Raw genomic sequence first — 23,994 nt, forward strand, 5'->3', positions numbered from 1 at the left:
TGTCTGTCTTCTGTCTTTCTCCCCCCCTGTCTGTCTGTCTTCTGTCTTTCTCTCCCCATGTCTGTCTGTCTTCTGTCTTTCTCTCCCCATGTCTGTCTGTCTTCTGTCTTTCTCTCCCCCCTTGTCTGTCTGTCTTCTGTCTTTCTCTCTCCCTCAACATCAAATCTACATCCCTTTCCTGGAAGTTGAACTTGTTCCTCTCTAGATTACTGGAAGCGCTCCCTCCCTGAGTCACTGTCCTACATGAACACTGTTGTTATAACTGAGTCGCTGGCACTTTAACTTGACTCTACTGATGGGAATTACAGCATTGATATTCAGTGGCCTTTCCCAAAAAGAACACGGCCAATGTTTATCAGCTGAACCGGTACTACAGATGGTTTCCTCATTCCCTTCAAGAGTTTCTCAGTATTGTTTGTGTTCTCTGGCCGAGGTTTGACCCATATTTGACATCTGTTTGTTTTGTTGACTTCCTGTCTGTGTTGTTTGTTTCCTGTGGTCAGATGAGAACGAGTGCCAGAACACTCAGATCTGTGGGGGAGCGTCGTGCCATAACACCCTGGGGAGCTTCCGTTGCCTCTGTCCCACTGGGTTCAACTATGGAGACCAGGGGGGGTGCAGTGACATCAACGAGTGCTCCTCCTCCTCTAATCCATGTAACTACGGCTGTTCCAACACAGACGGAGGGTATCTCTGTGGCTGTCCACCTGGATACTACCGTGCTGGACAGGGGTGAGTGATTGAGACTGTGTGTGTGTGTGTGTGTGTGTGTGTGTGTGTGTGTGTGTGTGTGTGTGTGTGTGTGTGTGTGTGTGTGTGTGTGTGTGTGTGTGTGTGTGTGTGTGTGTGTGTGTTGGAGCAATATCATTATCAATTTTGATGGATAGACGGGTTTGTTGTTTAGCAACAAAACCAACACGTGCGTAACTATGGGACAAAACAGACAGGGTTGGCTTAGATTGTTGACAACATGTAAACTACATTTTGTCTCCGATATTTATTGAAAACATATATAAATGTGCACAATGTCTCTCAAATACATCGTTACAGTTGTTGGTTAGCTAGCTAGCGAATTTTAGCCATATTAGCATTGTAATGAAATCAGTCAAAACCCCTAAAAAAGACATGGTATCAAGAACAAGATGAAACTAGCTGAAACGAGTCACTTTATTGTCATTGTTGGTAGCTATTTGGCCATCCACAATCACAACAACACATAGACCCCTGTCCCATTGAAGTGTGCACATTGTTTTGGTGATGTTGTCAGCTAGCCCATGGATAGGCAAGATGGTGTTTGGGTATGATTTTATGCCCTGTGTGTGTGTGATTGACTCCTTTCTGTGTGTTCCAGGCACTGTGTGTCAGGCGTGGGCTTTGGTAGTGGTGTGAGTCTGGGCCAGGGAGGAGGAGGAGGAGGAGGAGGAGGAGGAGGGGCAGCAGAGGTGGGTGACAACGATCTGTCTCCTGAGGCCTGCTACGAGTGTAAGATCAACGGTTACCCCAAGAAGGGGCGCAAACGCCGCGACACCAACTCAACGCTGGAGCAACCTCTGGACAATGCACAGGTAATGTCTGTCTGTCTTGGTCTGGTGGCCCCTAGAATGGTCATGCTATCATGTCTTGCCTGCTCTTCACTGAATCCGTAGTACATATTAACTGTGTGGTCCTGTGTTGTGTCATCAGGATCCGGAGTGTTGAGTGTTGTCAGTGTTTACATAATCCACCTACTACATGGTCCTGTGTCCTCAGCATCAGGAGACAGTGAACCTGGACAGTGTTACACATCATATATCTGTATATCTGTATGTAACCTGTCCTGTGTCCTCAGCATCAGGAGACAGTGAGTCTGGAGAGTGTTACACAACATATATCTGTATAATACTGTATATCTGTATGTAACCTGTCCTGTGTCCTCAGCATCAGGAGACAGTGAACCTGGACAGTGTTACACATCATATATCTGTATAATACTGTATATCTGTATGTAACCTGTCCTGTGTCCTCAGCATCAGGAGACAGTGAACCTGGACAGTGTTACACATCATATATCTGTATAATACTGTATATCTGTATGTAACCTGTCCTGTGTCCTCAGCATCAGGAGACAGTGAGTCTGGACAGTGTTACACATCATATATCTGTATAATACTGTATGTAACCTGTCCTGTGTCCTCAGCATCAGGAGACAGTGAGTCTGGACAGTGTTACACATCATATATCTGTATAATACTGTATATCTGTATGTAACCTGTCCTGTGTCCTCAGCATCAGGAGACAGTGAACCTGGACAGTGTTACACATCATATATCTGTATAATACTGTATGTAACCTGTCCTGTGTCCTCAGCATCAGGAGACAGTGAGTCTGGACAGTGTTACACATCATATATCTGTATAATACTGTATGTAACCTGTCCTGTGTCCTCAGCATCAGGAGACAGTGAGTCTGGACAGTGTTACACATAATATATCTGTATAATACTGTATGTAACCTGTCCTGTGTCCTCAGCATCAGGAGACAGTGAGTCTGGACAGTGTTACACATCATATATCTGTATAATACTGTATATCTGTATGTAACCTGTCCTGTGTCCTCAGCATCAGGAGACAGTGAACCTGGACAGTGTTACACATCATATATCTGTATAATACTGTATGTAACCTGTCCTGTGTCCTCAGCATCAGGAGACAGTGAGTCTGGACAGTGTTACACATCATATATCTGTATAATACTGTATGTAACCTGTCCTGTGTCCTCAGCATCAGGAGACAGTGAGTCTGGACAGTGTTACACATAATATATCTGTATAATACTGTATGTAACCTGTCCTGTGTCCTCAGCATCAGGAGACAGTGAACCTGGACAGTGTTACACATAATATATCTGTATAATACTGTATGTAACCTGTCCTGTGTCCTCAGCATCAGGAGACAGTGAACCTGGACAGTGTTACACATCATATATCTGTATAATACTGTATGTAACCTGTCTTGTGTCCTCAGCATCAGGAGACAGTTAGTCTGGACAGTGTTACACATCATATATCTGTATAATACTGTATGTAACCTGTCCTGTGTCCTCAGCATCAGGAGACAGTGAACCTGGACAGTGTTACACATAATATATCTGTATAATACTGTATGTAACCTGTCCTGTGTCCTCAGCATCAGGAGACAGTGAGTCTGGACAGTGTTACACATCATATATCTGTATAATACTGTATGTAACCTGTCCTGTGTCCTCAGCATCAGGAGACAGTGAACCTGGACAGTGTTACACATAATATATCTGTATAATACTGTATGTAACCTGTCCTGTGTCCTCAGCATCAGGAGACAGTGAGTCTGGACAGTGTTACACATCATATATCTGTATAATACTGTATGTAACCTGTCCTGTGTCCTCAGCATCAGGAGACAGTGAACCTGGACAGTGTTACACATCATATATCTGTATAATACTGTATGTAACCTGTCCTGTGTCCTCAGCATCAGGAGACAGTGAGTCTGGACAGTGTTACACATCATATATCTGTATAATACTGTATGTAACCTGTCCTGTGTCCTCAGCATCAGGAGACAGTGAGTCTGGACAGTGTTACACATAATATATCTGTATAATACTGTATGTAACCTGTCCTGTGTCCTCAGCATCAGGAGACAGTGAGTCTGGACAGTGTTACACATCATATATCTGTATAATACTGTATATCTGTATGTAACCTGTCCTGTGTCCTCAGCATCAGGAGACAGTGAACCTGGACAGTGTTACACATCATATATCTGTATAATACTGTATGTAACCTGTCCTGTGTCCTCAGCATCAGGAGACAGTGAGTCTGGACAGTGTTACACATCATATATCTGTATAATACTGTATGTAACCTGTCCTGTGTCCTCAGCATCAGGAGACAGTGAGTCTGGACAGTGTTACACATAATATATCTGTATAATACTGTATGTAACCTGTCCTGTGTCCTCAGCATCAGGAGACAGTGAACCTGGACAGTGTTACACATAATATATCTGTATAATACTGTATGTAACCTGTCCTGTGTCCTCAGCATCAGGAGACAGTGAACCTGGACAGTGTTACACATCATATATCTGTATAATACTGTATGTAACCTGTCTTGTGTCCTCAGCATCAGGAGACAGTTAGTCTGGACAGTGTTACACATCATATATCTGTATAATACTGTATGTAACCTGTCCTGTGTCCTCAGCATCAGGAGACAGTGAACCTGGACAGTGTTACACATAATATATCTGTATAATACTGTATGTAACCTGTCCTGTGTCCTCAGCATCAGGAGACAGTGAGTCTGGACAGTGTTACACATCATATATCTGTATAATACTGTATGTAACCTGTCCTGTGTCCTCAGCATCAGGAGACAGTGAACCTGGACAGTGTTACACATAATATATCTGTATAATACTGTATGTAACCTGTCCTGTGTCCTCAGCATCAGGAGACAGTGAGTCTGGACAGTGTTACACATCATATATCTGTATAATACTGTATGTAACCTGTCCTGTGTCCTCAGCATCAGGAGACAGTGAACCTGGACAGTGTTACACATAATATATCTGTATAATACTGTATGTAACCTGTCCTGTGTCCTCAGCATCAGGAGACAGTGAGTCTGGACAGTGTTACACATCATATATCTGTATAATACTGTATGTAACCTGTCTTGTGTCCTCAGCATCAGGAGACAGTGAGTCTGGAGAGTGTGGACATTGAGGACACCCTGCTGTTCAACCTGAACATGTCTGGCCTGTCCAGCCGAGACCACATCCTGGAGTTCACCCCGGCCCTGTCCACGCTCAACAACCACGTGCGCTACTCCATCGACTACGGCAACGAACTGGGCTACTTCAAGATCAGCCAGAGGGAGGGGCTTAGCTACCTGCACCTGTCCAAGAGGAAGTCCCTCCCCCCTGGAGCCTACTTCCTTCAGATCAGTAGCGTGGCCGTGTACAGGAAGAAGGAGCTGGCAGCGCTGGAGGACAGCAACGATAAAGACTACCTCACAGGCCAGCTGGGAGACACACTCACCATGAGGGTGCAGATAGTCCTGCATTAACCTACACTACAGGACTGACTGGGGTGGCTGGTCTGGGCTGGGTGGGGAGTGTATGCCTGTAAACACTGGTCTAGGAACAGATTCATTTACCCTTGATCCATATCTCAACCATTAGGATGGGGAGAGAAGATCTGACCCTGGGTCAGTGGTTATGGGCAACTTCTACCTACTCTGAGAGAGAGCTTGGGACAATCTCAACGCCAAAGAGACTAATGGGTGGGTGGGGGGAGGGGGGATTGCGATGTTTGATTCCCAAAGATGATTCTACATATCATAGATACAACCTTTAGTGCTACAGTGTAGGCCTAACCCACTGGCTACAGTATGGCTGGCTGTCTGAAGAAAGGCTTAGAGAATGAGAATGACATGGAGGGAAGACATGACAATGACACAACAATAACCACTCTAAACTGCTCTGTGCAGGAAGCTCTGGTTTGAATGTTTTTTTTTTTTAAATTTATGAAAAAGGTTTATATGAAATAGGTTTTGTATGATGATATGTGGAATCTGCCACTCTTTTGTGGGACATGTAAGGCAAAAGCCATATCCACCCATAGCCCCTACCCCCAAGACCATGAGGGTAGCTAGGGAGTATGGGGTAGGAGGTAGGGGCTAGCGGTGGATTTGGACTGAGTAGCAGAGTGCAGAAGTCACTGATGCTGAGTGTTCACAGCTTGGCAGAGGTGGAAGTGAAAGGCAGCGTTCAGATTCTCCACCCTTCTCCCTGAAGTGTGCACTTGCTCATTCCCCCTTCATGGTTCACAAAGCATTGGCTGCTAAGGAGAGTTTCCACCATATTAGGTAAACCAGTCCATTCCTTTCAAATCCCTGAGGGGAGAAGGGTAGGGAATCGAACCGTAGCTAAAGTCTTTAGCTAGAAGGACCCCTCTTCCTCATCATAACTATGCTTCTTCATCTTCCCCACTGACTAGACTTCAGCATTACACATATTTACTGGTGCTAGTAACAAATCCACATAGACGTATGAATGCACTGTAATACTCAACACACAGTAGCTGTCTGTCTACTGTCCTTTTAATAAGATGTCAGACGTCTTCTTTTCAACCAAAACCAAAGTAACAGCCTGTCTGCTCTCTATACCACATGTAAATGAAGTGTGTTTATACTGTAATCAATGCCATGTTTAGAATGTTAATCTATGAAGCCTTTTGTAAACTAGAGAACGCCCCTGAGAGGAGGGGGTGTAATGGTGCTTATAATGACCTACTACTTCCTTTGATAAACTGTATACACACACACTCGCAAACACACAACACAAATACACACACACGCCCTCAAACACTCAAAACATACACCGTTCTGATGATGCCAAACCTGTGCCTTCATGATTATGCACTGAGGTCGACGCGGCCACACACTTTTCGTTCGTACAATCAGTGCGCCGTAGCGAAGTCAATCAGACCAGCCGCAGACTCATCCGTCTGTCGCTCTGTCACATCAGTGCTCCGTAGCGAAGTCAATCAGACCAGCCGCAGACTCATCCGTCTGTCACATCAGTGCTCCGTAGCGAAGTCAATCAGACCAGCCGCAGACTCATCCGTCTGTCGCTCTGTCACATCAGTGAGGGTTTAGTTGTAAAGTCACAATAAAAACTTGTTTTTTTGTTTAAAAGGTTTCGTTGTTGTCCCTGTCTCCCTACTTCACTTCCTCTCTTTGCAGATTATGCTATTTATGGGATGTATTTTAACCACTTTAAGGGCCAAAATCCCAGACACAGATTAAGCCTAATCCTGGACTAAAAAGCACTTCTAATGCACATTCATTGAACATTATTTTTAGTGTATGCTTAAATTACATTTCTCATTTAGCAGACGCAATCACCTTGCTCTAGGATACAGACATGGTTGAATTTATTTTTTCACCTAGTCCACTCAGAGATTTGAACCATTGATTAACCTTTCGTTTACTGGCCCAATGCTCTTAACCGCTAGGCTACCTGCTGCCCTAAGAGTCTACCTTTCCTTGGTTCCTTTCATTACTGACAGCTGAAAGGACTGGTGAAATCTCCTCTCCACAATGCTTCCTGCTTCTACCTAGCATCATCTCGGCCTAATGAAAGGATGAGGGAAGGAAGCTATTGTAATTCCAGAGACGATATAAAATGAAGACTACTGAACCACAGCCACCATATCCAGTTCCAACACAACCCAATGACTGCATCTAGAAGGCAAGGGTCCCGTTCCCCTTCTCAGACATTGCATGCATCAACCAATGGTTGCGTACCACGTCACCGACAGTGCTATCGACAGATTGCTATAACATGGTTAGCTGAGACATAAAATACCTATCCAGGCATTGTAAGATCTGGCATGCATCTGCAAGTTAGTCAGCCTGGAACTCTACCCATTTCTCAGTGAAACTCCTCCCTGGTGTGGTTCACATTAGCCTTCTGATTCTACAGTCAACAGATCTAAAATGTAACAGTACAGTGGAATGTTTTGGTTGCTGACATGCTGCCCGAATATGAGCCTATGTGAAGGGTTTGGTCCCTAAGACAGGGAAACTCCCTCGAACTATGAAAATAAATGGTTTAACAGCATCACTTAGTGGTCATTCAGGGTACAGACTTACATAGAATTCTATCCAAACGCCGATATACATAAGTGGGCATAGCCGACATTTTCATATAGGTTTCCCCAATTGGAATTGAACCTGCAACACTGGCATCTCTAGAACCATGCTCTTGCAAACCGAGCCACACAGACAAGAAAATCAGTGATGTTTCATTGCCATAAATGGCCAAATCAGCAGGCATAGACAGTGAAGCAAAGGGATAATAACAATCTTTAATGTAATTATTGTACAACCTCATAACATGTAACAGAACTAAACTAATAAGCTGGTTTATTTACAACGTTGATGTATCAGTTGCTGCCTGTGGAGCCAAATCCTCCAGCCCCACGCTCGGTCTCATCCAGAGTCTGAAACACAGAGGGAAGACACGGTTAATACTACAGCACTGGAGCGAAGGCTATTTTAGTGACCTTCTATGCGAACGAGCCCAGTTTTCCCAAACACAGATTTAGCCTAGTCCAGGACAAAAAGTATGTTCAATGGAAATTGTTAAAGTGAAGAGGTTAAGTCCAGGACGATCAGAGTCGAGAAAAACAGCCCTAAGGGCTGAAGGCTCATTCTCACAGAAATAAGATGCACTTAAAATCGACATTTCAGTCTCAAGTTTAAATGAAATGAGACTGCTTGACAAGGTGTGTCCATTTAAGGTTTGTGTGAAATGGATCGTAAAGCTGTGATCAGCAATTCACTACTAGGTCTGCGCTTGTATGGTAATACTATAAATGGTCATATTCAGTCTATAGAGAAGCGTGAAGTACCTTTAGCTCCTGTAGGTCTGGGTAGCAGATCCTCTCGCACACCAGCTGAGCCACACGGTCCCCTTTTTTCACTGGGACACAGAAAGAAACACCATCACTCCACAGGTCACCCAGTTTCCCAACACTACAATGTTTCACTGGAAAACAGATCTCAATGTGAAATGCATTTGGATTGAGCAATCAGTAAAACAAGTTATTTCAGTTTCTGATGAGGCATTTTAAGTTATTTTTTTCAAAGAGCAAAGGGTATATAATTAACGTAAAAGTAAAAAAAATAATAATGGATGTACCAATTGCAGATGGTCCCTTTAAACATGGATACAAAGTGCTTTCAATGCTTTGAGTTTGGAAAGGTGGTATGTGAATGATTAATGATTATTTTTAAAGCTCACCGTCAAAGGTTTCCTTGCTGAAGTTGAACAGCACCACCCCCACATTACCTCTATAGTCCTCATCCACTACTCCAGCTGGGGGGAGACAGGCACTCCAGTTAGCCTAGCTGTCATGAATGTACCCTGTCAGTTCTATGTTCTAGACTCTGGTTAGAACAGCCAAAGAGTGACTTGGGTTCATGAAATCTCCATCAGAATTATGATTACCACTTTCCTGCCATTTTTATAACCCTATAACCCATCTCTTAGGAAAAATGTTTCATTCATATCTGAAGGTCAAAAAGTAAACTCACCCCCAACATCGATGAAGTGTTTTGCAGCCAGGCCAGACCGTGGTGCTGTGAAAAAAGAGAAATGCATCAAATATGACTAAACTCCTTAACTTTTTATGCTGGAGAAAAGTGAAGGGGAGATGAGAAAGAGGGGTTGAACGAGATGAGTCTGAAAGCAGTCTCCATTGACCGTGTTGGAGAATCACATATGTGATGCATTGTGGGTAAATTGTGACTGACTGATCTACCAATAACAATGAGAAGTTATTTATGTTGCAAGGTGATTTGTCAGTAGGCAGTCAGTCGCCTGCACTTTCAGTTGCAATGAGGGGGTTTGATTAATCTTGGCCGGATGCCTGTGTAGGCATGTATTACACCAGCTGAAAGTTGATTGCATTAGATTTGGAACTGGGCTGCCTCCCAGGCGTCCAGCTCTGGCTGACTGCAATGTTTGCTCAAAACAAAAGTGACATAATTAAGCATGTAGTAATTAGTAGGATTCTGTGTTGCCATGCAAAAGTGATCACTTTCTGGTTCAACCCAGGTCAAAGTAAAATAACTCCCTCACTGTCAAATCAAACAATACCCAGAGAGACCTACCCCCACATACCCGTAGGCCAGGGTGCAATTACATTTTTTCTTTAAAAACATTTAAGTTTGTGTTCTGGTACCCTACTCACCCACTCTGCCATAGCAGCCTGAAGGAACTGCTATCTGGATGTCAGTCTTCACGATAGCCTTGTCCATAGGACCAATACTGTAGTCATAGGCACTGTTAGAAAAAACATCAACAGGTGGCTTACAGTCACTAACTTACAAAGGCAGTGACCTACATCTAACTCCCCTCCCATCCAATCGTTAGTAGGAGAAGCAGGCTAGCACTACCGTTAGCCAACTTTTATCCTGTTAAAGTTGGTCGTATAAACATGAAGCAAGACTAGGCTACCTAGTTAGGTAGCTTGATATGAAGACAACATTATGCATGGTCGTTTGCTAACTACAGTTTTACTTTTGATTGATAGCAGAAAAACAAAAGCCACATGCAGGATACACTCACTGCAACGTTTTGAATTCAAGTAACGTTATCTTGCTTATGTGAATAGCAAGCTAGCTAAGTAAATACAAGCCAGTAAAATGTACAGCGTTCTAATCACTTCCAGTGACCATGTCCCGGACTCTGACCCACCTGAACAGGTCGTAGCCTGCAGCTTTAGCAGAGCCCCGGGTAGGAGCAGTGGCATGTTCAGACAACTTGGAGAACTTCAGCACCGATATCACATTCTCTGCCACTGCATGTGGCTTTGTCCTCTTCAGTGGAGAAACTTCTGCGGCGTCTATCACTTCTGAGCAAGGCATGTTTACAAAGTTTGTGGTAAGAAAGTTGAGTTAATTCCAAAATAATAAGATGGCTATGGTTAGTTTAACGTTAGCTAACTAGTTGAAATATGGCTTGAGTTGTTGCTACTTCTCTGAATCGTCTTAGGAAGGACACATTCCCGCCAATTTCAATTGAATCTGCCTCGCCGTCGTTGAAAAAAATTAGAAAATCTCGCGAGAGTTCTGACAATTTGACGAGCTGTGAGCTGAATGACAGGGAAGCTTTAGTTTACTAATCCTTGAATGATGCATCTTGATTTCGGTAAAATACTCGACTACAAATCTGACAACAGTACAATTACCGGTACCTACAAATGTATTGACTACACATCATGTTAATACTAAAGTTGATAATACAACAACCAGTTAGCATAGCAAAGTAGCTAGCTGCTAGTGCTAGCAAACATGAGCTATTACTGAAAAGCAATGTAGCTAGCCAACGAGCTACCTGCATTCTCGCATCCTTTTCTCCTGGCCAGAGTGGGAGAATACAGATAAAATGTTCTGTGTGAGAGTACTGAAGACTGGGCAGCGATAATCGAAGAACAACACCGCCAGTAGAGCCTCTGCTTTGCAACGAAGTGCTCCATCTTGTTAAAGATACAGTCCTCCCCGGCTGCGGCATCAGCTACAGCGCCTTCAGAAAGTATTCATACCCCTTGACTTATTCCACATGTTGTGTTACAGACCGAATTAGAAATTGATTTTTAAAAAAATCTCTCCCATCTATACACAATATCCCATAACTACAAAGTGAAAATGTTTTTATACATTTTTGCTAATGTATTGACAATTAAATACAGGCAGAGTGAGTATTGGTTGCTGTTAACATACAATACATATATTTGATTATAAACTGGATTAAACACACAGTCCTAATGAGAGGTGTGTGGGTGTTTGAAGTTTTCAACAAGCATGTCTATTCTGGGTTACATTTTTGACAGTGCAACCCTGAGGTCATGCTCAGCATTGAGTCTGTTTCTGTACTTGTTTTTTAAGTATGCCAGGGTTGAGAACCCTGACTCGCATAGGTATGTGGTGCCAAACTAGCTTAGAACATCTACTGCTTTCAGTCTAGACAGGAGACTGCTTCCTGCTGTAGATGAGCAACCCAGAACTGAATGTTTGCCTCAAAAAGCATCTTGCTTCAATTAGTTTATTCCAGAATAAAATGTTAGTATTTTACTAGCAACAGTTCCAACCTAAACTCAATTAACAATATTTCTAGAGTAATATGTACAGTATAGTAGGCCTGATAATGTTTAATCTTCACCTGTACTGTTTCTTAGGGTTGCACTATCAGTAGCTAGCTAGCTTGCTTTGGCTAATATCAGCTAGCTATTAGCTGAAAACAAGGGTGTTGTTTGAAAGAGAAACTCACATCTACTACTATGAGAGATAGCACTCCCTTATTTCTGCTTATCATCATCACCTGTTATAAAATGACAACAATGCCGTGCTAATTGACTTACTTTCCCACTGTCGAAGCACTGTTTCCTGACGCATTCTGCCCTGTTCTGGGTTTACCGTCGTGCTGTGGGTGTTTGGTCAAGACCTGTCGTTTTAATTTGTTCGTTTTGAACATTACTAAGCACTTCCCTGCACAAAACACATTTTGGGCGCTCCTCGTTATTTATCAAAGTTTGTATTAAACCAAGCTAGAGAAACGCATCGCTGTATTTTCGTTTCATGACGATTGAGTTCGTCAGAATTTGTGGCTAGTTTGAGTCCATTTGATGATGGCGAGTGGGAATGACATGTTGACAGGCTGTCAGGTTAGGAAGGCTACGAGTTTCAAAACACTTGCAAGTGAAAATGTGTAATTACTTTTTTCAAGTGTCAAATGTCATTTTTTGTACACATGATTTTTTCACATGTCCTGTGTGTGGTTTGATTTGATCGCCTGTTATGGGCATTTTTACACGCGTTCTTCACATCTGTCCAGAGGGCATTTACAGGTGATTAGAACGTTTGAATATTGTAATTTCAGACGCGTGAAATTGTGCCACGAACGAAGCCAGGCCAAGAGAATGCTCGGCGGAAATGGAGTCCCTAGAGAAAGAACGAGATGGGTGTCAGGAGTGGGGCAGCAGTATTATCATAAGGAGACGTATACTTGGAAACGGGAGGAGGAATGGAGGGAAGAAGGGTGTAAGCTTGAGTCGGATAAAAATGGTGGAAAAAAGGGAGATGGTTTGTTAAAGTAGAATGGTAGAAAGTGTAAGCAGATGGAGCTGGAGAAATTGAAGTGAATGAGGGTGAAGTTATCCAGAGACCGAGGTATGCTCCCAGAATCAGGAAAAACACATGTCTGTGAGACAGTGTTGCCAACTCCTCAGTAAGGAAAGTAGCTATTGGCTGTCCTAAAGTAGCTAGAAGTCGCTAAATGACGTCATCACCAAATGTGCATAATTGGTCATGTAATTGTGATGGATGCTGTAGGAGAGACAAAAAGTGAGTAAAAAAACTAAATATGTTTAGAACTACAAATTAACTTTCTTCTGTCGATTCTTGTTTTTTGTAATGTCCCAATTCCAACCCTCCTCCTTTATCTGGGCTTGGGACCCGGCAAAAGCGACCTAAAAGATACACTCTGGCAGAGTTACTTAGTTTTTTATTTTTCTTAATTTGTTTGGTTTTTAACCTTATGGTCCACTTAGGAGCCTACAACAAGTCACAGTAAAACATGAACATCTTTAACCATTCCATAAAAATAAAAAAAAGTTTTGTATACAATCAACATTAACAATCTAAATGGACCAAAAAGAGACAATAGAAAAAACTGTTAATGGCAATGTGAGAAAATGATGGTAACTAGTCTGGCCCTAATTCAGGTTTTTTATTTTTTTAATGTAACCCAGTGCGGGATCAGTCAGCGGCAGCTTCCAGCATGCGCGCGCGATTCATTTGCAGTCTGGATGCAGAGGGGTGAACATCTCCTGCTCTGACTGCATCTGGGAGGAACCGCTGCGCGAGGACTGTGGGTGCTTTGGGACGGGGGTGGGGCCCACGGGTGGGGCCCACGGCAGCACCCGCTCCTCGTTGATAAGAGTAAGAACGATATGTGGCTTTCACGTCAGAGTCTCCAAAAGTCTCAAATAACACCAGAAAAAGTCGCTAGATTTGTTGCTAGTCGCTTTTTTGAAAAATGTGACGCTAGAGGGGTATGAATACTCGCTAAATATAGCTACAAAGTCGCTAAGTTGGCAACACTGCTGTGACAGTAGGAGTGAAGTTTATTGAAAAAGTGGACTCTTGCCCTTTGGCTGATCCATTTGTGGTTGCGCGGTGTGTGAAAAAAAGAGTTGGGTCATGTGGAATCAGTGAGGGTAACCAGAAGTGGTCTAGTGATAAGTGTGTTTCTGTTGGGTAGAGGGAGAATGCGCTCGGAGTAAAACGAATGGTGGCAAGAAAAGTTCATTGTTTTGTTCTCAAGAAAAGGGCACCAATGAAAGGAGTGATAAACTGGGGTAGCATTGAATATAACAGTTGACCAGCTGAGGGATAAGATTTGCAGTGTATCTGATGTTAGTCGTTTGATGCGGAAAGAGTGGGGAAACAGAAGATACATTGTGTCTGTTCTTTTGAGTTTTGATGTTGAGTCTTTGCCCGACAAAGTGAAGTTAGGATATGTTATCCTGTATGTGCCGAATACATTACGATGTTACGGGTGTCAAGCTTATGGGCATGTGCAGCAGTGTGTAGGAGTTCAAGGTGTGAGAAATGTTCAGAAGGGCATGAGACAAAGGAATGTGTACTATTGGGGAACGTGTTAATTGTAGGGGTACCCATGGAGCTGGGGATCAGAAATGTCCCGAGCGAGAGAGGCAGGTTGAGGTTTCTAGGTTAGAGTAGAGCCATACCAGTCCAGAGTAAGATTGGATTTTTAACATTTATAAAAATGGTTACCAATTGTACTGCAGGGATGGATCGGAAGTCACGTAAAATTGAGTTTGTGGTGGCAGCTGCAGAGAGGCATTTGGGTGTGCGACACTTGACATCAGAAGAGTTACAAGATGTGTTAGGTGGCGATGTCCCATTATTTCAGGATAATGGCATGAGGTAGAAATAAATGCATTTAATTAGTGGAGTAGGGTAGTGTTCATTTTTATTTTATATAATTTTGAATTAGTGAGTAGTGTTAGATGGTAGGGTATTTATTTAGAACCTTTTTATTTTTCAAGCAAAGAATAAAGGGTGTTGTACTACAGTCTAGTAGGTGGCGGTAATGCAACAAATTGGATGCAAACCGATGTTAAACCCCAGAAGAAGAAGAAATTGTGCCTTTGCACACGTTCTGAACGTCTGTGTAGTAACAGGTACATTTCATGTGTCTGAAAGTAGCACATTGAGTTTGACTTCCGGCATGTTGCGATGAATCGCTTTCCCAGGTAGGGAGGAGATGTTTCTAAATATGGATCAAATTGTTACAATTAGTCATTTACAGAATGCAAGGCGTTGGTGAGAAAAATTTAGAGAGAAATTAAAACTACTTTTTCCACATAGCATTATAACTACAAAGCTGACGCTGGCTAGCTAGCTTATTTTCATTGAAATAGCATGGCTAGTTGGCTAGCTAGCAATAGTATTTTGTCTAGCCTGGTATATGGACAATATACCACGGATAAGGGCTGTTATGCTCAATGCGGAGTGCCTGGATACAGCCCTTAGCCGTGGTATATTGGCCATATACCACAAACCCCCAAGGTGCCTTATTGCTATATAACTGGTTACCAACGTAATTACAACAGTAAACAAGTAATATTGACTCACCCGTAGTATACGGTCTGATATACCATGGCTTGCTATCTGTCTCATGTTGTACCGGTCATCAACATGAACAAGATTGAATTCTGTTGAATTGGCAACTGACTAAATTCTTGTTAAGAAGATGTTGCTGTTCAGAATGACATGTGTATGACTGTTGATGTTCACAGGAATCTCCAAATACTATGTTGAATGAGCACCGCGGATGAAAGAGGGGGAGGAAAATAGACAACTTCCTTCTACCACACCTTCACCAAGTCATACAATGTTTGCTTCATAAACAATTGTTACATCAGAAATAAATACAAAATTATTTTAGTTTATTCTGTTTCAGTTTTTTTTAAATGCTGGATGTGAGTAATTTAGCAGGTCCATAGTATAATGTATTGTTTTGAAACTTTTATTTAAATATATATTCAGTCAAAACTCACTTTTTGCTAAAGTAATGTGTTTTCTACTGTTACTTTTTACATACTGATACAGTCTCATTAGTTTTGAGCTAGACTATGATTGGGTAATGTCTACTGTAAATGTCTACTACCCTTTTTTAAATGTTTATGATTGAAATTAGCACCGTTTTTTAATAGTTTGTTTCTACTGTCTGGTGAGGAAGTGGGCAATATGGATACATTGGAGGAGGAAGGGAGAGTTAATGACAAATCAGAACTTGGACAATGTCAGGGAATAAATAGGAAAATGTCCAGCCTATCAATGACAAAATAAACAGCTTCAGAGGTAGCTGTCATGTCTTTGGCATCATTAAAGTTAACTGTTATTTTATCAAATCAATTCTCTGTAATTATTATTACGTGATTAAACGAATCATGTAAATGTAATTAACTAGGAAGTCGGGGCACCAAGGAAAATCTTCAGATTACAAAGTTATAATTTTCCTAATTTAACTCTTCAGATATTATTATATCTGATCAATTAGTCTTCTAATGAATTATTCTTTGCCTCACATTAGTCTCATTCCAAACGTCGTAAATTGTTGGTTATCTGCACGAACCCAGATTTTACTATGAATCATCCATACACCAATTGTCTTAATAATTTATTTACTAACTAACTAAATAATCACAGAAATACATAAACAAACAAGGTGATATGGTTACAAGGAAATGATAGGGGAGGTTCCCTTGTGGGCTAAGCCGATATGATGGCTTGGTGGACAAAGGGAAGTGGGTGTGGACTGAGAAGGGGGCGAAAGACAAAAGAGACACTACGCAGTTGATAATTGAAATGCTAATCCTTTGCACATGAACGCTCACTCATTCGGGAATAATTGGGATCAATTATATATTTACGCCTAGTGTGTTGTCGTGATCTCTGTTGGAATCGTCAGTCCTTCTGTTGGAATGTTCATCAGAGCATCTCCGCTTCCCTGAAGTATTTTGCGGTTAGAATGGATACTTCAGAGTACCATTCAGAAATGTTCTTATAGTATAGATGTTTCGGCGGTTGTCGGTCTCCGCATCTCAGGTTGACATAATTTCTAGCTGCAGACTAATAATTTGTATCTAAGATTTGCTCTTATTCTGTCGTGATCGATAGACTCAGAGTTGAACCATTTCCTGACGTGTAGCCAATGCTCTACGTGGTATGGTTAGGAATTCAACAACCATTACAACCTTAGCTTAGACTGAGGTTTCTGTGGTCTCTACTCAAACCTTTGCCCCCTCAACTGACCGAGGTATGCATGGTCTGAAGAGGATTTCTTCAGGTGGGTTTTTTTATTCATAACAGTAGAAAAGGGCTGTTCCATGATGCCAGATCATGTCTGTGCTCATGGGGGCGGGCCAATGACTTGGTTAAATTTTAAAGGGAATACAATTCTCTTTCATTAAAAGGTTTAACATCACCTTACATATTTTCACAAATAGTTTAATCTTTACTCATTCATTTTATACAATAATTAGATGCAAACCTCATAACGGAGGCACCTGTATAAAGAGAGTTATGGTAATGTGGCTGTATTGTCTTTCATGAGTTCACAAACATGAAACAAAACTGACCGGGTCGTAGCTGGCTTCTCCACCGACCGTTTACACATTCTCCAAAACATGGATATTGTTCAGTTCTCAAGTTCTGTGATGTAGAAGAAGTTCCTTTGTTCTACTGTGAAACTCTCTCTCTATCTCTATACTGCATGGCCAGGAGGAGAGAGTCTCCTCCAGGAAATTACGACCTGAGATAACAGAACCTGGGTGTAGGAGAGGGGGATGCCACGATCTATACCCAGAAAGGGCCATGCCATGACATAGCCTTAACATGCAAAAATCTAATGTTATCTTATGTACTGGACAGAGGCTAGCCAGCTATTCTCAAAACATTGGATTACCAACTTGAGCAGTGACATATCAGTTTGCAGCACATTTTCACATGGACATATATACACGGAATAAAAATATAAATGCATCATGTAAAGTGATTGGTTTCATGAGCTGAAATAAACGATGCCAGACAGTTTCCATATGCACAAAAAACGTATTTCTCTCAAATGTTGCACCCTGGTCCTTCCTCCACTGCCTCCATAACAGTTCATCAATTCCTTTTTAGAAAACATTTTAATTCGGTCTTTGTGGTTTGGAAAGAATAGTGACTATTATTATTATTATTTATCAAACAAATTGAGTTTTGGAAAAGTAGGTACTTTTCACCAGACAATCCCATCTGGTGGATGGAAAGTGTTGTATATAGTGTTGTATAAAGTGTTGTATATAGTGTTGTATATAGTGTTGTATATAGTGTTGTATAAAGTGTTGTATATAGTGTTGTATATAGTGTTGTATATAGTGTTGTATATAGTGTTGTATATAGTGTTGTATACAGTGTTGTATATAGTGTTGTATATAGTGTTGTATATAGTGTTGTATATAGTGTTGTATAAAGTGTTGTATAAAGTGTTGTATAAAGTGTTGTATATAGTGTTGTATAAAGTGTTGTATAAAGTGTTGTATATAGTGTTGTATATAGTGTTGTATATAGTGTTGTATATAGTGTTGTATATAGTGTTGTATATAGTGTTGTATATAGTGTTGTATATAGTGTTGTATAAAGTGTTGTATACAGTGTTGTATAAAGTGTTGTATATAGTGTTGTATATAGTGTTGTATACAGTGTTGTATAAAGTGTTGTATATAGTGTTGTATATAGTGTTGTATATAGTGTTGTATATAGTGTTGTATAAAGTGTTGTATAAAGTGTTGTATAAAGTGTTGTATAAAGTGTTGTATAAAGTGTTGTATAAAGTGTTGTATACAGTGTTGTATAAAGTGTTGTATATAGTGTTGTATATAGTGTTGTATACAGTGTTGTATATAGTGTTGTATATAGTGTTGTATATAGTGTTGTATAAAGTGTTGTATAAAGTGTTGTATACAGTGTTGTATAAAGTGTTGTATATAGTGTTGTATATAGTGTTGTATATAGTGTTGTATAAAGTGTTGTATATAGTGTTGTATATAGTGTTGTATATAGTGTTGTATACAGTGTTGTATATAGTGTTGTATATAGTGTTGTATATAGTGTTGTATACAGTGTTGTATATAGTGTTGTATATAGTGTTGTATATAGTGTTGTATATAGTGTTGTATAAAGTGTTGTATATAGTGTTGTATATAGTGTTGTATATAGTGTTGTATACAGTGTTGTATAAAGTGTTGTATAAAGTGTTGTATAAAGTGTTGTATATAGTGTTGTATATAGTGTTGTATACAGTGTTGTATAAAGTGTTGTATATAGTGTTGTATATAGTGTTGTATACAGTGTTGTATAAAGTGTTGTATATAGTGTTGTATATAGTGTTGTATAAAGTGTTGTATAAAGTGTTGTATATATTTTTTTCACATGGACTTAGAGCTTGATACCTCAGATGATGAAAAATGATGGATAGCTAATTCAAATAAATACCTTTATGAATTATGAAGCCTTTATGTGCTTTTTTCAATACATCAATGCTTTAAAAAATCACAAAATGTGACGTTATCTACCAAATAAGTTGTTTTCTGAAATTATTAAAAAGCTAACTACAAAAACACAATTCCTTACCCAATAGGCTAAACAGGTGTAATGAACATGTGTAAATATGTGCCCATAACAAGCGTTCTAATCACCTGTAAATGCACACTGGACAGGTGTAATGCACAATGACAGTAAAACAGTCATTGAAATTGTTGAGGGGTGATGTCTTTCTGGTTTCATTCTACAAAATGTTCTTTAGGGTCGAGTCTGAAGCTGCTGTACAAACCCAAAAAGTAGAAGATGCAAAAACAAAACTTAAGAACGGGAAGCATAGAAATAGCATACATAGAATGGATCTACCACTTCTTAGACTTGCTTTCAAGTCGAAGGATAGAAAAGTGAGTTAAAGATCTATGTTAATTTGGTCAGGTTGCCCAAAAAGTTACATAATGCCACTTTAATGTTCCACAAAAGTATCATAAAAATATTGAAATTATGCATATACTCTCTAATTTATCCTTCTTTACAATAAAGTAGTAAGTGTTCCACTTTGCCAATCAAGGTGTCCCAATTTGTCAGTATCGACTGAAAAAATGTGGTCTCAGGACAATGTGTTTGAAAAAGTCATCCATCCTGTATTTAATATTGATTTATTTTGTATAAGTTAATAATGGAGTTCTTAAGCTATTTAGAATGGTATCATGTTGAGGGTTAAGACATTGGGATGATTCTGTAAAGTGTTCGGAAAAGCAAATTACAGAAAGTGTCCCACTTTACCAATACTCACCCTATATCATTTACAGTTGAAGTCGGAAGTTTACATACACTTAGGTTGGAGTCATTAAAACTCGTTTTTCAACTACTCCACAAATTTCTTGTTAACAAACTATAGTTTTGGCAAGTCGGTTAGAACATCTAATTTGTGGTTGACACAAGTCATTTTTCCAACAAATGTTTACAGACAGATTATTTCACTTATAATTCACTGTATCACAATTCCAGTGGGTCAGAAATGTACATACACTATGTTGACTGTGCCTTTAAACAGCTTGGAAAATTCCAGAAAATTATGTCATGGTTTTAGAAGCTTCTGATAGGCCAATTCACATTATTTGAGTGTGACCTGTGGATATATTTCAAGGCCTACCTTCAAACTCAGTGCCACTTTGCTTGACATCATGGGAAAATCAAAGGAGCAATTTCCAAACGCCTGAAGGTACCACGTTCATCTGTACAAACAATAGTACGTAAGTATAAACACCATGGGACCACGCAGCCGTCATACCACTCAGGAAGGAGACACATTCTATCTTCTAGAGATGAACGTACTTTAGTGCGAAAAGTGCAAATCAATCCCAGAACAACAGCAAAGGACCTTGTGAAGATGCTGGAGGAAATGGGTACAAAGAATATCTCTATCCACAGTAAATAGATGATACTTCTGATGAAACAAAAGTAGAACTGTTTGGCCATAATGACCATCGTTTTGTTTGGAGGAAAAAGGGGGAGGCTTGCAAGCATAATAACACCATCCCAACTGTGAAGCATGGGAGTGGCAGCATCATGTTGTGGGGGTACTTTGCTGCAGGAGGGACTGGTGCACTTCACAAAATAGATGGCATCATGAGGGTGGAAAATTATGTGGATACATTGAAGCAACATCTCAAGACATCACTCAGGATGTTAAAGCTTGGTCACAAATGGGTCTTCCAAATGGACAATGACCCCAAGCTTACTTCCAAAGTTGTGGCAAAATGGCTTAAGGACAACAAAGTCAAGGTATTGGAGTGGCCATCACAAAGCACTGACCTCAATCTTATAGAAAATTTGTGGGCAAAACTGAAAAAGCGTGTGCGAGCAGGAAGGCCTACAAACCTGACTCAGTTACACCAGTTCTGTCAGGAGGAATGGGCCAAAATTCACCCAACTTATTGTGGGAAACTTGTGGAAGGCTACCCAAAACATTTGACCCAAGTTAAGCAATTTAAAGGCAATGCTACCAAATACTAATTGAGTGCACGTATGTAAACTTCTGATCCACTGGGAATGTGATGAAAGAAATAAAAGCTGAAATAAATCATTCTCTCTACCATTAATTTGACATTTCACATTCTTTAAATAAAGTGTTGATTCTAACTGACCTAAGACAGGGAATTTTTACTAGGATTAAATGTCAGGAATTGTGAAAAACTGAGTTTAAATGTATTTGGCTAAGGTGTAAACGTGTAAACTTCAGACTTCAACTGCACAATTAAATGTGGAGAGTGGAGGCTGTTATAGCAGCAAAGGGGGGACCAACTCCATATTCATTCCCATGATTTTGGTAGTGTATTTCATTTAAGACATTTTCAAAAAATTCTAAAAACATGTTTTCACTTTGTAATTATGGGGTATTGTGTGTAGATGGGTGAGAATTAGTTTTATTTAATCTATTTTGAATTCAGGCTGTAACACAACAAAATGGAATAAGTCACGGGTATGATTACTTTCTGAAGGCACAGGATAACCCACTAATAGACCTTATAACCAGAGAGGAAGAGGCGATAGATCATCTTTTTTGCCAAATAGCTAGATGCTACTTTATCACGTCATGCATGGTTTGTTTGTGGCCCTGGTAACAATAACTAATGGTAGCTAGCTGGAGTGATGTGTGCATCATTCTCCTCCTAAAATGCATTGCATGGTCAATCTGATGTCTGCATTGGCCTGCAGCATTTACGGTGATATGGTCTCTGCCATATGCGCTTCATGGAGCAGCGCAGAGCTGTTGTGAAGGAAGTTGTCAAGGAAGTGAGTGTGTATTTATACAGGACCTCCCGCCCTCACCTACCGTCAACCAATCATGTCAATGCAGAGCTATACAGAGCCCTGCATTGTTACATCATTTGGGAGGCACAATGCAGTGCAGAGCTCAATTTGGCCTCTGCATGCCTCTGGAGGCTCCGCAATTCCATCACACATATGGAGCCTCTGACCACATTTTCGGATCAAGCATAAATTGTCTTTTACCCCCCATGTGTGTCTGTCCCAGGCCAGGTAGCTCCCTCATGCTCCTCTGTTGTGTAATGGAAGACTTGTAGCTTGGGGCTAATAACCAATGATATATATAAACTCTGGATTGCTGATGCTATGAATTGGCCATTAAGAGGCTTTGAAGCCACTGGTCGGCCATATTGTCATTACCCAGTAGGCACAGTCCTCCCTCCATAGCAGTGTTTCTCAACTCTGGTCCTCGTACACCGCCAACAGCACATATTTATGTTGTAGCCCTGGACAAAAGCATCTGATTCAATGTGTCAAGGTCTTGATGATTAGTTGAGTGGTAGAATCAGGTGTACTTGTCCAGGGGGCCATAACAAAAATATGTACTGTTGGGGGGTACTGGAGGACTGAAACACTGCTCCATAGGAATTCATGGATTTCTACAGTATTTCAATTGAATGTTTCAAGGACAAAATGACATGTATTTAAGTATGATTTCTTTGTAATGGGGACACTATCGTTAGTAATCTCAAACATATACTATAAGGAAAATATTTTTTTATATTTTTTTATGTTTGGCTCACATAATATAATTTAAAATTATGCATTAAGGTGTCTATAATATTCTAAATGTGGCAAAAATAAATGTAGACATTAATAAATCCCAAATATTTTTTACTACCGTGTTGGCGTGCCAAGATGGAGGTTCAGTGGCTTCAACACAGCGCCCCCTATCTGTCATCAAGTGTATATATAAATCATTGCCAATAACCAAGGACTGAACACAAGAAAGGTTGGCGTACCCAACTATTGTATTATTCTGCATTATGTTCTACATTTCTACATTTGAGAATAATGTAACCAACCTATTGACTTCTAATGTAATGTGTCTGACCGTCTTGATGGACACAAATTATGAGGAAAAATAAGAGTAACTCAACATTTTATTCCTTCTTCATAATACAGTAATTAAAATATGACAGTTAAATATGATAAGGACTGAGTCTTATAAAAGACAATGGTTAAAACACAGAAATAAATCAAGCATTTCTATATTGAAAATATACAGCACATAAGTTGATTTACATTTTCCTGTTCTGTTTGATAGATTTTCATCACAGTGTGTGTGTGTGTGTGTGCGTGCGTGCGTGTGCATTAAGGTAGTAAGTGATCCCTTCATTATTTCCCGAGACACTCAACTAGTAGCTACTTGTGTGGAATATACACATCTATACAAAGTAGTATACAGTATTTTTCAATGGATATCAAACTAATCTTATTTTTTTTAAATCAAGTTATCAACGCCGCTAGTAGCATTTGAATATATATATATATATATATATTTTTTTATTTATATATTGATCACTTTTTGCATAGGTCATTTGTTTGCTATAATGTTCATTTCCTAGAACACCATCATATTTGTGCATACTAGCCTACATACACAGTGTACAAAACATTAAGGACACCTTGAGTTGCTCGCAGAACAGCCTCAATTAGCGTTCCACAGGAATGCTGGCCCATGTTGACTCCAATGTTTTCCACAGTTGTGTCAAGTTGGCTGGATGTCCTTAGGGTGGTGGACCTTTCTTGATACACATGGGAAACTGTTGAGTGTGAAAAACCCAACAGCATTACAGTTCTTGACACAAACTGGTGCACCTGACACCTACTACCATACCCCGTTCAAAGGCACTTAAATATTTTGTCTTGGTCATTCACCCTCTGAATGGCACTCATACACAATACATGTCTCAATTGTCACAAGGCTTAAAAATCCTTCTTTAACCTGTCTC

The 23,994-nt window shown here is 40.4% G+C and overlaps 2 protein-coding genes and 1 long non-coding RNA gene across 7 annotated transcripts in view; 2 read left to right on the plus strand and 1 right to left on the minus strand.

Moving 5' to 3' along the window:
* LOC110526764 (fibrillin-1) overlaps positions 1-6,727 on the plus strand; it is a 151,353-nt gene extending 144,626 nt beyond the window's left edge. For 3 of the 4 annotated variants that reach the window (XM_036981024.1, XM_036981027.1, XM_036981026.1), the window contains 3 exons: positions 504-732; positions 1,352-1,565; positions 4,712-6,727. In XM_036981024.1, coding sequence (XP_036836919.1) covers positions 504-732; positions 1,352-1,565; positions 4,712-5,092 — 824 coding nt within the window. In that variant the 3' untranslated portion in view covers positions 5,093-6,727. Of the gene's footprint in view, positions 1-503; positions 733-1,351; positions 1,566-1,828; positions 1,895-4,711 lie in introns of those variants that run through there. The other variant, XM_036981025.1, reaches the window with a different exon arrangement.
* A 1,152-nt stretch (positions 6,728-7,879) lies between these two features.
* LOC110506796 (deoxyuridine 5'-triphosphate nucleotidohydrolase) lies at positions 7,880-12,262 on the minus strand. 2 transcript variants are annotated; one of them, XM_036981071.1, is made up of 7 exons: positions 11,959-12,262; positions 10,296-10,452; positions 9,790-9,881; positions 9,131-9,175; positions 8,838-8,912; positions 8,446-8,516; positions 7,880-8,034 (listed from the first exon to the last, which is right to left on the minus strand). In XM_036981071.1, the coding sequence occupies exons 1-7, from the start codon at positions 11,990-11,992 to the stop codon at positions 7,978-7,980; spliced, it is 531 nt and encodes a 176-aa protein (XP_036836966.1). In that variant the 5' UTR covers positions 11,993-12,262; the 3' UTR covers positions 7,880-7,977. The 2 variants fall into 2 exon arrangements, with proteins under 2 accessions (XP_036836966.1, XP_036836965.1); XM_036981070.1 differs by lacking the exon at positions 11,959-12,262 and adding an exon at positions 10,935-11,121.
* A 1,926-nt stretch (positions 12,263-14,188) lies between these two features.
* Positions 14,189-15,573, plus strand: LOC110506798. Its single transcript, XR_002471038.2, has 2 exons — positions 14,189-14,877; positions 15,424-15,573. It is a non-coding gene; the product is annotated as an uncharacterized LOC110506798 (long non-coding RNA).
* The last annotated feature ends 8,421 nt before the right edge of the window (positions 15,574-23,994 follow it).

The sequence above is a fragment of the Oncorhynchus mykiss genome, chromosome 6 (assembly GCF_013265735.2).
Source record: "Oncorhynchus mykiss isolate Arlee chromosome 6, USDA_OmykA_1.1, whole genome shotgun sequence".
Taxonomy (NCBI): domain Eukaryota; kingdom Metazoa; phylum Chordata; class Actinopteri; order Salmoniformes; family Salmonidae; genus Oncorhynchus; species Oncorhynchus mykiss.

Excerpts from the sequence above, each read along its gene's own strand:
- LOC110506796 (XM_036981070.1), bottom strand. The coding sequence starts at position 11,076 with ATGGAGCACTTCGTTGCAAAGCAGAGGCTCTACTGGCGGTGTTGTTCT. Across the intron at positions 8,913-9,130 it reads ACACTTCATCGATGTTGGGG|CTGGAGTAGTGGATGAGGAC; the intron begins GTGAGTTTACTT and ends GTCTCCCCCCAG. Across the intron at positions 8,035-8,445 it reads CAGACCTACAGGAGCTAAAG|ACTCTGGATGAGACCGAGCG; the intron begins GTACTTCACGCT and ends TCTGTGTTTCAG.